General features: G+C 34.0%; 1 protein-coding gene across 1 annotated transcript; it reads left to right on the top strand.

Moving 5' to 3' along the window:
* Positions 1-205: 205 nt before the first annotated feature.
* Positions 206-13401, top strand: lin-28 (protein lin-28 homolog). The gene is made up of 5 exons (XM_028176057.2): positions 206-615; positions 6700-6836; positions 7845-8014; positions 9964-10084; positions 10807-13401. The coding sequence occupies exons 1-5, from the start codon at positions 576-578 to the stop codon at positions 10879-10881; spliced, it is 543 nt and encodes a 180-aa protein (XP_028031858.1). The 5' UTR covers positions 206-575; the 3' UTR covers positions 10882-13401.

The raw sequence follows: 13401 nt of genomic DNA, 5'->3' as shown, positions 1-13401 counted from the left end.
CATCTTTGGTAGAGGTCTGCGCGGTGCTATGCGGCTTCTATTGAGAATATTTTTTGTGAGGTTTGGATATTGTTGGTTGTTTGTAGGCAGTGTGTGGTAGGTAGGTAGTCGGTTGGTGCCGTTCACCCTGTGGCGTGCCCGTTTCTGTTGAAATCGGCTAGGAACGAACGAATACCACGCCGCGTTAACAACAAGTGACACATTTCGGGTTGGGGTAAAGCGACTGGCGCTTTCGGGCGGTGCACACGTTCCGTTAACTTCTCTATTTTAAAAACTACTAAGACTTGCTCGACGATATCCGGGAAGGGACGACCGCATCACCGCGGCGTCGACTCTACACCACTGTCACTCATTTTTGATGCAGTCGACCTGCGTACGCGTCGGAAGTCGCTTCGCGCGCGCGCGCGTTCGCTCTCATGCATCCTAAAAATTTATATGCTTGATTAATGTTTTTTTAAATATTTATATTTTTAACGATCGATCAATCCGTTAACGAAGTGCCTTTTATTCATGCAGAGGATGTATTATACGAAGCGGTGATATTTGTGGTGCCTGTTAAAAAAATTTCAGTTACAATGAGCGGGAGGGAAGGCGGAAATGCAGTTCCCTCTTCCAGTAAGTAATAACGATTGAAATATTAATCTAAAATTTATTTTATTCACTAAATTAAGAAATATAAAAAAAAAATAGGTGTGTTATCGAACGTTAAAATAGTGGCTGAAGCAATTCATTTTATTGGAACTTTTAGTGCGGCCCTTATCGAGCGGATGTGCTGTATACGCTGTACCCGGGAAGGCAATCATAAACAGTTGTTTATAACACCATTGAATTTATTCAAATTGAGGTTAATAGAGTCTCGTTCCACTGATGTCGCACATATGTGTACCATGTTTACTTGGTATAACGTTGATCAACAACAAGATACACTAATTATAAATATCTACGTACTTCCCAATTAGAGAATGTCTTATATGACATGACGTCATGCTTTACCTACGCAGTATTTTAACATTTTTAATATTCTGTTTTAATGCTTAAAAGATTAATTTGAAAACGAATTTATTTCCTTGGCTTGAGGTTGACTTAAGTATGAACAAATTCACATGTCAATTTGGCTCTTTCGTAGTGTACTTGTGGCCCTACTAGCTTAAGTATGTCAAGTATTGAATTGAAAACATGTGACGTGAATGTTTTATCAAACACGGTCTATGCATCTAGCAGTTAATTGTTTACTATTCCTACGATACCGCTTTAGTAGCTGGTATGCATGTTGTTCGAATGCAATGTTACACTAATGCTATTTTATACTTTATGAAGTTGTGCTAAGATGCATATTTCAATGGTATTTTTATTCTACGCAATGTGAGTGATAAAGCTCTGGTATGTTTGGGTAAACTGCGTACGTTTTGAGAGGATCTTAATTTTACGTTTGTTGCTTTATGTTACTTAATGCCAAATAAATAAATTCATATGGGGTAGATTTACGCTAATTAGAAAGTTCATTGCCATATTTTTTTCGCTTAGTAAATGTATTGTTTACTCTAAACGCATTGTATAATTAATTGAAATCTGTTTCTAGAATGAGCTTATTACACATCATTGGAGAATTTTGTTAAATAATTACCAAGTTAGAGTTGAATACTGTATCAGAGTTATAGGGCAGTGACTATTGAAATACAATTCGGAATTTTTAGAAAGTCGATGCTAAGTAACGTGACGTCCCTACAGCAGGGTCCGAGTTCGTAACCAGTCAATTAAATCTGAATGGTGGTACGTTCATCCGTCTCTTTCACTCTCAGTTCAAGATCCCGAAGCGTAAGCGCCACTTGACGATGATTCACGTTCAAATTCCATACTTACGATTGATAACAGCAAAAAAAAAAATAGTGAATGGCAGAGCGTTTTAGGTCATTACATTAGTTTGCTGGACATGCATCTCAGATTCTTATACGGTATGTGGTTTGTTTACTAAACAGAACGCTTTACAAATAACTTCAAAACATATCGTAGTGTGCGCTGTCTTTCATACTCATTTGTAAAACTAGTATTTTCTAAAAATGTTTTTTAAATACCAACCTCATCTAGAGATGCCTAATTTGGTATTGAAAGAAAAATCATTATAGAAAGGATAAAAAAAAATACTAGTCACTTACTGAATTACTACTAAAAAATACTATGTTTAGTAGATTCCAAAAATCATTGGCAAAGATAAATATAATCTTGCATATATTTTTTTGTTTAGAATACGTATATGCGTTTATTTTGAAAAAGCCACACCCACTCTGTCACTACGAAACTCACGCATTGTCGTGTTCTCAAACATTTGATACGAATCATCGACCCGCATCGAGCTTACGGCATCTACGTCGGGTACAACAAGGTAATACTAGGAAATTATATTCACATGCATTGGATGGCGGCTGTCACGTGGGTCGATGACACCAGGCCAGCTCGGAGCCAATGTAGGAAAAGGTGGCGAGGCAGGTGCTCATCGAAAGAACAATTTCAAAGGGAACTTGTAGATTAAATGATAATGATTCGCTTTGATGTTTTTAAAGGTACCGAAATAATTTAACATTTCCAATACCGGACGTAGGGCAATGCATGCTAATGTTAGTTAAAGCTGGAAACATAAACAGATGCAATCTATCTAGGCAAAGAAGACTTTCATTAATAATTCGATTTATATTTCTAAGCAGTTTATTTAAACAATACATATAATAAATGACATGACAAACTTTCAGTAAAAGAAAGTATTTACCTATAGAATTATTTTCATAATTTTGTATAGATAAAGCTTTGATGAGAAAGTAATGTTTTGATTTTGTTGAAATCATGAAGAATTTATGAAGCAGCTTAGAGTGGGGCGTAGGGGAGAGAGAGCGCTCTTACCGAAGAACGCTTAGAATTTCCCCTTCCTGCTTTTAAAATAACATGAGCCTAAATTAAGCTTCAATTTAAAAATAGCACGCCTAATCGCTTTAGGAAATAACAATAAAACAGAAATGTCACGTTTTCTGGCGTAAGACAGTTGTTATGTATGGCTGTGTCTCGGCGTTAACATTTTCCGTGTTATTTATATAGTTTACGTAAATAAAATTAATTATGATAATCTATTATTGCATAATATCTTTTCTCGGGCTCATAAAAACATTTGTTGACGCGTAAAAAGACGAAAATGGAATGATGTAAAATAGGAGAGTAGCGGTGTATGCAGGAATGTGCGTAGTGGAGTATCGTGGCGGCAGTGGGGCGGGCGGTCGCTCACGCGCATGCTGAGTAAACAAAACCACAAAACAGGCACATCGCACATACATACATGCACGACTCGGATGCGTCCAGAGTGCTGCCTCCTTACCTCGTATGAACATCCACGCATACATGCTACCGTCTGCTCGCATTATTGCTACAGATTAAAATAAACTGCTTGCACAAGCGTTACGACATACCTTTATTAAACACTAACCGATAGTTCGAGGCGGCTGTGGAAACAAAACCGATTCCATAAAGTGATGAACTTAATTATATCTGACAGTATTTTTACCTTACGAAAGGGTATTCGAAAAGACTCAATGAAATCAATGTAAAAACGCTTTGCATTTTCACTATAACTTGAATGAACACCTTTAAACTTAAACACGTGCAAACTTACCCGTGGAACTTTCTTTTTACAGTGAAAATTTCTAGGGCTACATTCCTTTCCAACTAATTTGACGGCTCGGCCACACCTGAGTTTTAGAAGTGAAAATATGTCATCTCACACAATTAATGAGAGAATGTAGTCGAAACGAAACAGTCGGAATGTTTAATACAAATAGAGTTCAACCGCGTTTATTGTGTCAATGCGAGTGCTTGATAACAGGACAACTACTAACACGCCGTAGGTACCTAGTCTTGTAACAGTTTATTAAATTTTTTGATTGTTCTTGTTTGTTTTGTACTTTTTTATTTATTTAGAATTTGTGTATGTTCAATAATTTCAATTATACAAAGCTTTTCGGGACTGTTTTTTTAATATTTGACGTCCACACTTATTCAATTAAACTTATTTCGTATTTTATAATGTAAAACTGATATAGACGAAATGTCAATGAAACTATGTAATAGGTCGGGGAAAAGTCTTTTCGCATTATAGTATGTATGAACTTGTAATAAAATCTCTTTGGCTATACTATTTGTATGGCCAATTGGCTGGCTTCATGTCCTTACCTACAAGATGGCAAAAAGTTATCGAACAAAATGGTACATACATACTTTAGTTAAATATAATTAAACTATATTAAAAAATGTTGTGAATTTTCTTAAAAAATGCGAAGAAACTTTTCTCCAACCTATGTATGTACCCATCGAACTGACTCGAGAAGTTAAAGAAGTAACTCCGCCACGAGACCGAGGTGCAGTGTTACGGCAATGAATGAAAAAGGTACCCGAAACGCAACCTAAATACCGAACATTCTTCCAGTCCCCGCCGTCGCCACGTGTGCCTGCTAGCTCGCTTTTACCGCTGCCGCCCGAAATAATATGCTTAGCTACATACCAACACATGGAAATGTACATGGAATTAGCGAGCCCACTCTAACCTACCTACCTACTATTGTGTTTTTGGAAATGCATCTTAGTAATAATAACTTTTAATAAAATAAATGTCTATTTTATTATTTTAAGAAGTGACTTAGAAAAACTTTATTTAGCTATATAATATTATAATGAACTAGAGGTCCCGCAGTAGTCGAAATTCGACTATAATTAATTGGAATTGTAAGTTTGTACACTATTATGATTGTATTTTATAATTCTATAATTACAAATTTCGCCAAGACTACACTATAAAAATATTAACAAAGACAAACAATATTTAATATACCTCTTCTCAATTTGACAACAGACGCCAAGAAAAAAGTTTGACAATAAATAATATGCTTGCGTGTGTGCGTCAAATACGGTATGTAGTGTGTGTAATGTTTTCTTTATTGATTTAATGTATCTTTTATGCAGTATTTTAAAAAAATATTAGCATTGTGCACTTCTTCTCTATATTCTCTATCAGTGTCGAAAATTTCATACTCCTCCGTCCGCGCAATTTTCGTAAAAAGGGATACAAAGTTTTTGCTTCACGTATTAATATATAGATACTTATTAAAATAACAAATTTCTTTTGTGAAAGATCGTCGAAATAAATCCATGTAATTTTATTACTTTAGTGTAAATGAATGTATCAGTATAATTTAGTACTTATATGTTTTCTCGTGTCGTAGATTAGAAGATTTAATGTCGCATTTGTTATTTTCAATTTACAATTTCCGTAGTATCGAACAACTTATTTAGTTTTGATGATGCTTACAAAAAAATTTTCAATTCATTACAGTTTTTTTTTATTTTTTTTATTGCTTAGATGGGTAGACGAGCTCACGGCCCACCTGGTGTTAAGTGGTTACTGGAGCCCATAGACATCTACAACGTAAATGCGCCACCCACCTTGAGATATAAGTTCTAAGGTCTCAAGTATAGTATTGTGTACTTTGAAAATTTAAATTAAATTAGGTAACGAATTTGCTGTTTGCAAAAATAGCTTTTAAGTGGATACGTGTGTAGTTTTTTTTTTTGGTTGTTTTATTCACGGGTTTTCGACTATACATACTTCTTTATGGAAATCTCATCTTCAAATAGTCGCTTAACTAAAAGTAAAAAAAAGAACATCGAACATTAAGCCCTTGTTTAAAATTCGTTTTTCGTTGAAGTTGTAAATGCAAGTATTTATTGTTTTGACGCGTAAAGAATAAAGTTGATCTAATAAACATATTTCAACTTAGGGAAGTCGCTCGGATGCGCAGGTGCGCACGTGAAGGGTACCTAACGACCCATAAAAAACTGAAAAAAAGGCATATTCGTGATCACGAACTTGTGTCCAAATACTATCGAGTAGTACTCATCGACCATTCATCTTGACTATTTCCGATATCCGAAAATAGTATTTACATGTCGCCACATTAGTCATATTGTTTTTCTTAGCGGTTCGTTAGTCATCGCAATGATTCAAGTCCGATAGGTTTTGATATGAGCCTTCAATGAATTATTCACGTTTACATATAATTTAAAGATGAAACTTAATATGTTTAAATTACATTCAGGTTTAATAGCTACGGTAGTATAAAAAGAATTGCTTTTATTTCATTTCGTTCCCACGTTATTTTTTGTAGCAGCGCGATAAGGGGAATAGCATACCCTTTCTTAGTCCAATAAACGATCGTGGGCTTTTATTTATTGCTAATAGATTTTCGAACGTTTGAATGTCTGTGCATGCATTAGAAAGTAGGGAATGCCACTCGCTTAATGCACTTGAACTATTATTGAATTAATTTTGTTTTACACAGGAATCTTGTCGTATTTTTTTCATTCGGCGACGATTATAATTACTTTACAAATTTATAACGTTAAAGATTTTATAGATAATGAAGTTAGTTTAGTAGTTTTTATTTATGTAATTGTATATAGAATGTAAACATTTTGAAGTAAAATAAACAATTGTCATTATAAACGTTACATTTTAAGTAAGTACCTACATTTTGGCACTAATTGATGCTCTTGATGTGTTTGGTGATAATGTGGTATAAAGAATGGAGTTTTAATTAAGCTTGTGCGTGCAACGTAGTCGAGCCGTTGGTCAAAGTTAGTTATTCAAAGGTAACGTATTTATTGCAGGTGTCGAGGGCGCAAGCGGTAGCGGCAGCGGCGTGACAGGGGTGAAGCGGCGCGGGCGATGCAAGTGGTTCAACGTGGCGAAGGGATGGGGGTTCATTACCCCCGATGACGGCGGCCAAGATGTTTTCGTTCACCAGGTGAATATTTTTGGGAGCGTATTAACTCGTACGTTATAATTGTAAATATTGTTCCAGTTAGAAAAATTATTGAGACAGTAGACACAACATTTAAATGAGAAACGAAACTTATCTGAATTTAAATTACAGTTACGACATTTCAAATGTCGTTCCCTAGTGAACTCTACAATAGTTAAAGTGGATAGATAAATCCATTCACGAAATATTGTGGCGTATCTAGCGGTTGACCCGATAGTGTGCTTCTTTGTTTGTTCGGCTTATCAAGGCCGGATGTTTTTTCTATACATTTGCGCCACCACACTGGTACTTCGTTCGGTTGCAGCGACACTAGCGGTAAAATTTATATTAGGTCAAGACTACGTTACTGGATATGCGATAGCGTAGATTTTTTTCCGACTAAAGATAAGGAGCTCTTTTATGTATATGAAGGGATACGGCCTCGAAAATATAAATTGAATCGATAGTTTGGTGCTTAGTCAAATACGGATGAAGTAAACAGGGATATTCGATTCCTGTTGTCTCCTTTTAAACGTTATTCAATTTTACGCTAGCACGTTTTCTCAAGAAAATTGTTTAATTTGATTTTACTCACATGAAATAGTAATATTAGAATGACGAGTACAATAATTAATCTTCGTTGCCTAAACAATAAGACGGCGAATGAGAATGAAGAAGGTAAAATGTCGTGTAAATTTGATTTTTAATCAAACTCCCAAAGAATATAATTTGTCTAATTGACCAGTGCTAATTGGACTAGTGGTCCACCCGAGTTCAGATTTTCCCACATATATTTTTGTTTTTATATCAATACGGTATTTCCCGCTACAAAACAATACAAATATAGTTTTTTTTTATTGCTTTGATGGGTGGACGAGCTCACAGCCCACCTGGTCTTAAGTGGTTACTGGAGCCCATAGACATCCACAACGTAAATGCGCCACCCACCTTGAGAATAAGTTCTAAGGTCTCAAGTATAGTTTCAATAAATAACTTATCTTATACTTTCAGAGTGTGCTACAAATGCCAGGGTTCAGGTCTCTTGGTGATGAGGAAGTAGAGTTTGAGTGCAAGGAGTCAGATAAGGGCCTGGAAGCGACACGTGTTACAGGACCCAATGGAACCGATTGTCATGGTTCCGATCGACGACCCTTGTCTAAGATCAGATTCAGGAAGATACGGTAATTACGTTGAAATTCTTTATTATATAGGAAAAAAAAAAAAAAAAAGATCGATATTTGATTAAATATTGCCAACCAAATTAACAGTAGAAAATAAATTAGACTTTTTTTTTATTGCTTACCTGTGTGGACGAGCTCACAGCCCACCTGATGTTAAGTGGTTACTGGAGCCCATAGACATCTACAACGTAAATGCGCCACACACCTTGAGATATAGTTCTAAGGTCTCAGTATAGTCACAACGGCTGCCCCACCCTTCAAACCGAAACGCATTACTGCTTCACGGCAGAAATAGGCGGGGCGGTGGTACCTACCCGTGCGGACTCACAAGAGGTCCTACCACCAGTAATTACGCAAATTATAATTTTGCGGGTTTCATTTTTATTACACGATGTTATTCCTTCACCGTGGAAGTCAATCGTGAACATTTGTTGAGTACGTATTTCATTAGAAAAATTGCATTATATTGACATCTTAGATAATTGTAACTATAATGACAAGTAACTACAGCAATAATTAAATGAAAGGAAGCTTTATCGGATCCTTTATCAGCTAATCGTACAACCAGCTTTTTAAAATCTAAAAAAAATTGTAACTGTGTTCCCAAATTCTTATTTTTTTATTATTTCATATTAGAAGAATCAGTAGGATCTTTGTATGATGACGAAATTGCCTATTTATCCGCAATTTTTAGATTTTAGGTTTAAAAACTTCGACATAGCCAAAATTTATTTCTTGAATTAAAAATATATGTAAAATCGGCCCAGTTTTCGAAATGTTGCCTCTTTTTATATTAGTTTTTTAGTCCTACCTTCAGCGGCCCTTTAAGTGCTGAATCCTTGAAAGTCAAGCGAGGAAATCCAAGATAATGTTAAAAAAATTCTACACTTCCTCTTAAGGGGCTGTATTGATTAATACTGTCGCATTGTGCCACGAGCGTTTGTCATAAATTGAAAGTATGAGAATTTGTATTTGATTTTGTATTTAATGTCTCACTTAGATTATCCGCGAACAATTAGGTTAATAACTAGCCGAATAAATCATGCATGAATGCAACCGCGTAAAGACCTAACGAAGTAACGTGAGGCAACTGAACAACGACGAATATGTAAAGACTGCGCTAGAATACAAACCAATACTCTTGTGATACGGGTCAAAAAACCGACACCATACAGCGGCTTGGCTCTGCCCCTGGCATTGCTGAAGTCCATGGGCGACGGTAACCACTCACCAATGAAAATAAAAAAAGAGAACAAACTAGTGCCAAGTACTGAATACACGCGAATAAGCTGTTCACGGTCTTGTATTCACCGATTCCTCTCTACTCTACAAATGAGGCATTAATTATGATATAGCAATGCAGAAAGTTTCTATTTATATTTATTATTTTACACGTAAGTTGCATATCACGTTGAAGAGGAAGGGAGCTTGTAGCGGAAACGAAACTCGTGTATGCAAATGATTAACTAAATGTTAAATGAGTATGACTCGAAACTATTTCTCATAAATTAGAATTGATTAGAAAAATACCATGAAATATTTAATCATCATTGTGAGGCGTTTGGTTTACTATAAAAAAAATAAGTCGTAGGAAGCCATGTCATCATAGTAGAACAAAGGTTATCGCTTGAACTAGGCGCAGGAAACGTAATTATAGGAATAATATTAACATTAACTTTTATATTCGTACCCTCTAACTAATTTTTTCATTGTTTACGTAAAGTTAATTAGAAAGATAAAGTATAGAAATTAAGTGGTGTTATCTCACGTAGGAGATTGAAAGGTTGATTGAATTTGTGAAAAAGGATATGTCTATGAAATTTTCAAGTATCCGGTACTCCCTCATTTGAGGGTAGTCTCCAGAGATTGGATATAAATGTTGCTGACCTAATCATTTAGAAAGCAGCAGAAAGTAAAAGATCAGTAACAAATAACATTATAATTTGCAGTTGCTATAACTGTGGGGAGTTCGCTAATCACATAGCGGCAAAGTGTAGCATTGGGCCACAACCAAAGAGATGTCACAACTGCAAAAGTGAAGACCACCTCGTTGCTGACTGCCCGATAAAGGTGAGTAAATGTATATTCAATGAATTTAACAGTAATGGAAAACACTAACGTAAATGATAACTAATTAATCTGAAGGTTGTTTCAGCAGTCTCTGATTCCTACTAGGTAGTCGATAATTTAAATTATTTAAGTTTTATATACTAACAAAAAAGTATAAGAAAATTAATACATCGCTATTAAGTTGATTGGATTAGGTTTAATTTAGTACATATATAGTTATTAGGAAAATTATCAAAACTATCAAATGGAAATAATAATAAAATCGTATTATAATTATTTGTATATATGCTTTTTTGCATTTTAAAACTATTAACAGTAGCCGTTAATTTTCCCTAATGAACCAAGCGGAAATCGGTACTATCACCATGTCTGAATCGTATCGGCAATTACTAAGACCACATTTATTTGCAACGGTCGCTGCATATGTACGACAAATTTGTCCATCGTACATTGACTAGACTCCTGCCCAAAAGTACCAAATATAGAAATAAGAAGTACAAAATCGAATAAATAATGCACGAACGCGGATAAACAACATCAAACTTTACATAGATTACAGTTTTGATAAATATTATAAACGAGGCAAAAAACATAAATGACTAAATAAAAAAAATTCTAATTAATTTCTAACTATCCATATTGTATTTTGTTTCGATAGTAAATTATAATTTACACTTTGTAATTCCTAAAATGGAGCGTATTATATTTTGTTATGTTGCAAGGTCGAAAAGAAAAAGGATGAACAACAAATGGCTCCGGGCAGCTCCCAAGGAGGAAGCCCACAACAACAAGCGTAACTTTCCGAAATTTCGAAGCACCACCACCTATACGCAAAGACGCAAATACTTACAAATTAGCTTTATGAGCGGCATTTATGTTATAGAATTTTTGTTGAATAATTTGAGAACTAAATTACACTAAATTTCATATCTACTTTTATTGTCTACAAACACAAATTCATCAAAAATATCTATCTGCTCTAGCCTGAGATAAACAAATAAAACAATATTGAATTGTTATTTGAAATTTATGTTACGAACAGAATCACACAGCAGAATTTTACTACAGTTAGATTACAAAAAACAATAACTGCTCAGTGGATTTGTGATGAATTTGTGTTTAAATATTACGCGATCACTGTATATTGGTTTAAATTTTGTTAAACATTCAGTCTCAAATTATATTTTTTGTGCAATCTCCGAACTCACCTACCTCATTCTGCTTTCAGTGCTAAATATGACAAAACAGAAGACTGATCAGTACAAATCCATAGTATAGAACAAGTTTAACTACTTATTATACCTACCTAATAATTTTAATGTTAGTAGCATTATGAGCTAAGTTTGCAAAAATGTAACGTTAAAGTACAAATCTTATGTGTTCGAGTGTGAATGTCTTAATTATTTTACATATATTTGGTATATACCCAAAGTTAAGTGTGTGTTTATATTATCGTTGTTGCCACATTCTATTTTAATAAACTTTATGTAATGTTTTAGTTTATAATCATAGTTTAGTGAAAAGTATTAAAGCTGGCTATGATGGAAAAGGAGAAGCTTAAATATTTCAAGCAATGGATGCCATTTATAACAATTGCCAACCGATATATCCGTTTTGAAGGTTTTTGTAAACAGTGTGCGTACACATGAAACTAACAAACATTCTTTGGATACTGTGGATGTTTCAATTCATTGTGTTATCACAATTTTTGTGTGTTAATGTGCCAAAGTAAAATCAATGTTGATGCAATACTACTAAAGTATATTTATGTAAATTTGTTTAAGTCTAGTTCAAAAAAACGTCATAAATTTAGAATATTGACTTGCCGCCTTAAGCATCATGTTCGAATACTTTTACAAATAGTTTTAAGTCTTGCTTAATCGAGATGAATCTTCGTTTTATTACCAGTACACAGTAACTTCCAATTGCTCAAAGCTTTATCATAAGTGTTTCGATCGAGTAGGTACTTACGACCTACAGTGAAAGGTTTGAAACTCACTTTATTATATTTGAAACTTACCTAAGTTTAGTGTTCAGCATACTCTTATAAATTCAAAATCATAATGGGTGCAAGATTATCCAAAGATATCATCGTGCATACAAATTCTGTCTCGAAATTTGATACATTTAGAACAGGTTTGATACATTTAGAAAAGAGGATTAAATAATACATTTTAAAACGATAGAAAGATTTTACCTTTAAGTTATTGCTTACTAAATATTTGGAGACTGAGCAAGCGCTTATTTTGTTTTTCTTTTTAATTTTAATTTAAAAATGTTAAATATAAGTTTTCGTCTAGAACCATTTACGTAATACTTAGGTATGTACACCATATCAATGTTAAAAATGTCGGTTTTAATATTATCCCTCACCGTTTTTACGCATAATATTATTATAGTGGTTTATACCAGAATTGAATCACATGTTAAGGTACATGTTAGTGTTAATCTACCTCAAATAGCGTTAATCTTACGTAGACATTTAAGTTAAGAATATTATCGTGTTCGTAACAAATAGATGTTAAACTTACCACCGATAAGCCCTCGTAGCTTCATTAGTAGCCATGTAAGTAATCCAGCCCACTGTTTTTGTGCTATAAAGATAGGATGCAATAGCTAATATTCACTAATGCCTCGCGGTTTCATCAGCTTTGAATTCGTTATTGTAAAATAGTGGAACATTGTCAATTTTCCCTTGTGTCATATAGTTCAAAAGTATCTCTTTGTGAAAAATCATGTCCATTCATAATTGCGTGGCTGAGTGAAAGAAAGACGTACAAACAACATTTTAACATGGACTAACTATATTGTTGTAGTTACAAAAGTTGCAATCGGGAGTTTCCAGCCATTTGATCATGAAATCACGTAATACAGATACAAGATTCAGTTAATTTGTCTATGTATACTTTAACAATAGTTTTTCATTTTTAAATATTAAATCATGAGGTCTCTGTACAACAATAAAATGTTCATCAAGTAACGACGGAATGTTTCTTCATAAAATTTAAGAATCCCATAATAAAAAGGCAGTTTCGTAATACTTTAACATATTTTAGATTTAAAACTTTACGGGTCTTTATGTTCATTTTATACGTAGTTATGTAATTTTATGTAATATTTAAGAGAAAGACTATATGAAAACATCTACCTCAAACTTTATGTGGTTAAATTTAGAATTAATCGATAAGTAAATTTACATTATAGATTTTTAGCAATTATATTTCCATCTTTACTGAAGGACGAATTTCATACATTTCTTAGAGTTTAAATTTTGTTTTCCTTTTATTAATCAAAGAAAATACACAATAAACTAAAAA

Source organism: Bombyx mandarina, chromosome 22 (genome assembly GCF_030267445.1).
Source record: "Bombyx mandarina strain Sakado chromosome 22, ASM3026744v2".
NCBI classification, from domain to species: domain Eukaryota; kingdom Metazoa; phylum Arthropoda; class Insecta; order Lepidoptera; family Bombycidae; genus Bombyx; species Bombyx mandarina.
This window is presented reverse-complemented; position numbering and strand designations above follow the sequence as displayed.

Excerpts from the sequence above, each read along its gene's own strand:
- lin-28 (XM_028176057.2), top strand. The coding sequence starts at position 576 with ATGAGCGGGAGGGAAGGCGGAAATGCAGTTCCCTCTTCCA. Across the intron at positions 6,837-7,844 it reads AAGATGTTTTCGTTCACCAG|AGTGTGCTACAAATGCCAGG; the intron begins GTGAATATTTTT and ends TTATACTTTCAG. Across the intron at positions 8,015-9,963 it reads ATCAGATTCAGGAAGATACG|TTGCTATAACTGTGGGGAGT; the intron begins GTAATTACGTTG and ends TATAATTTGCAG.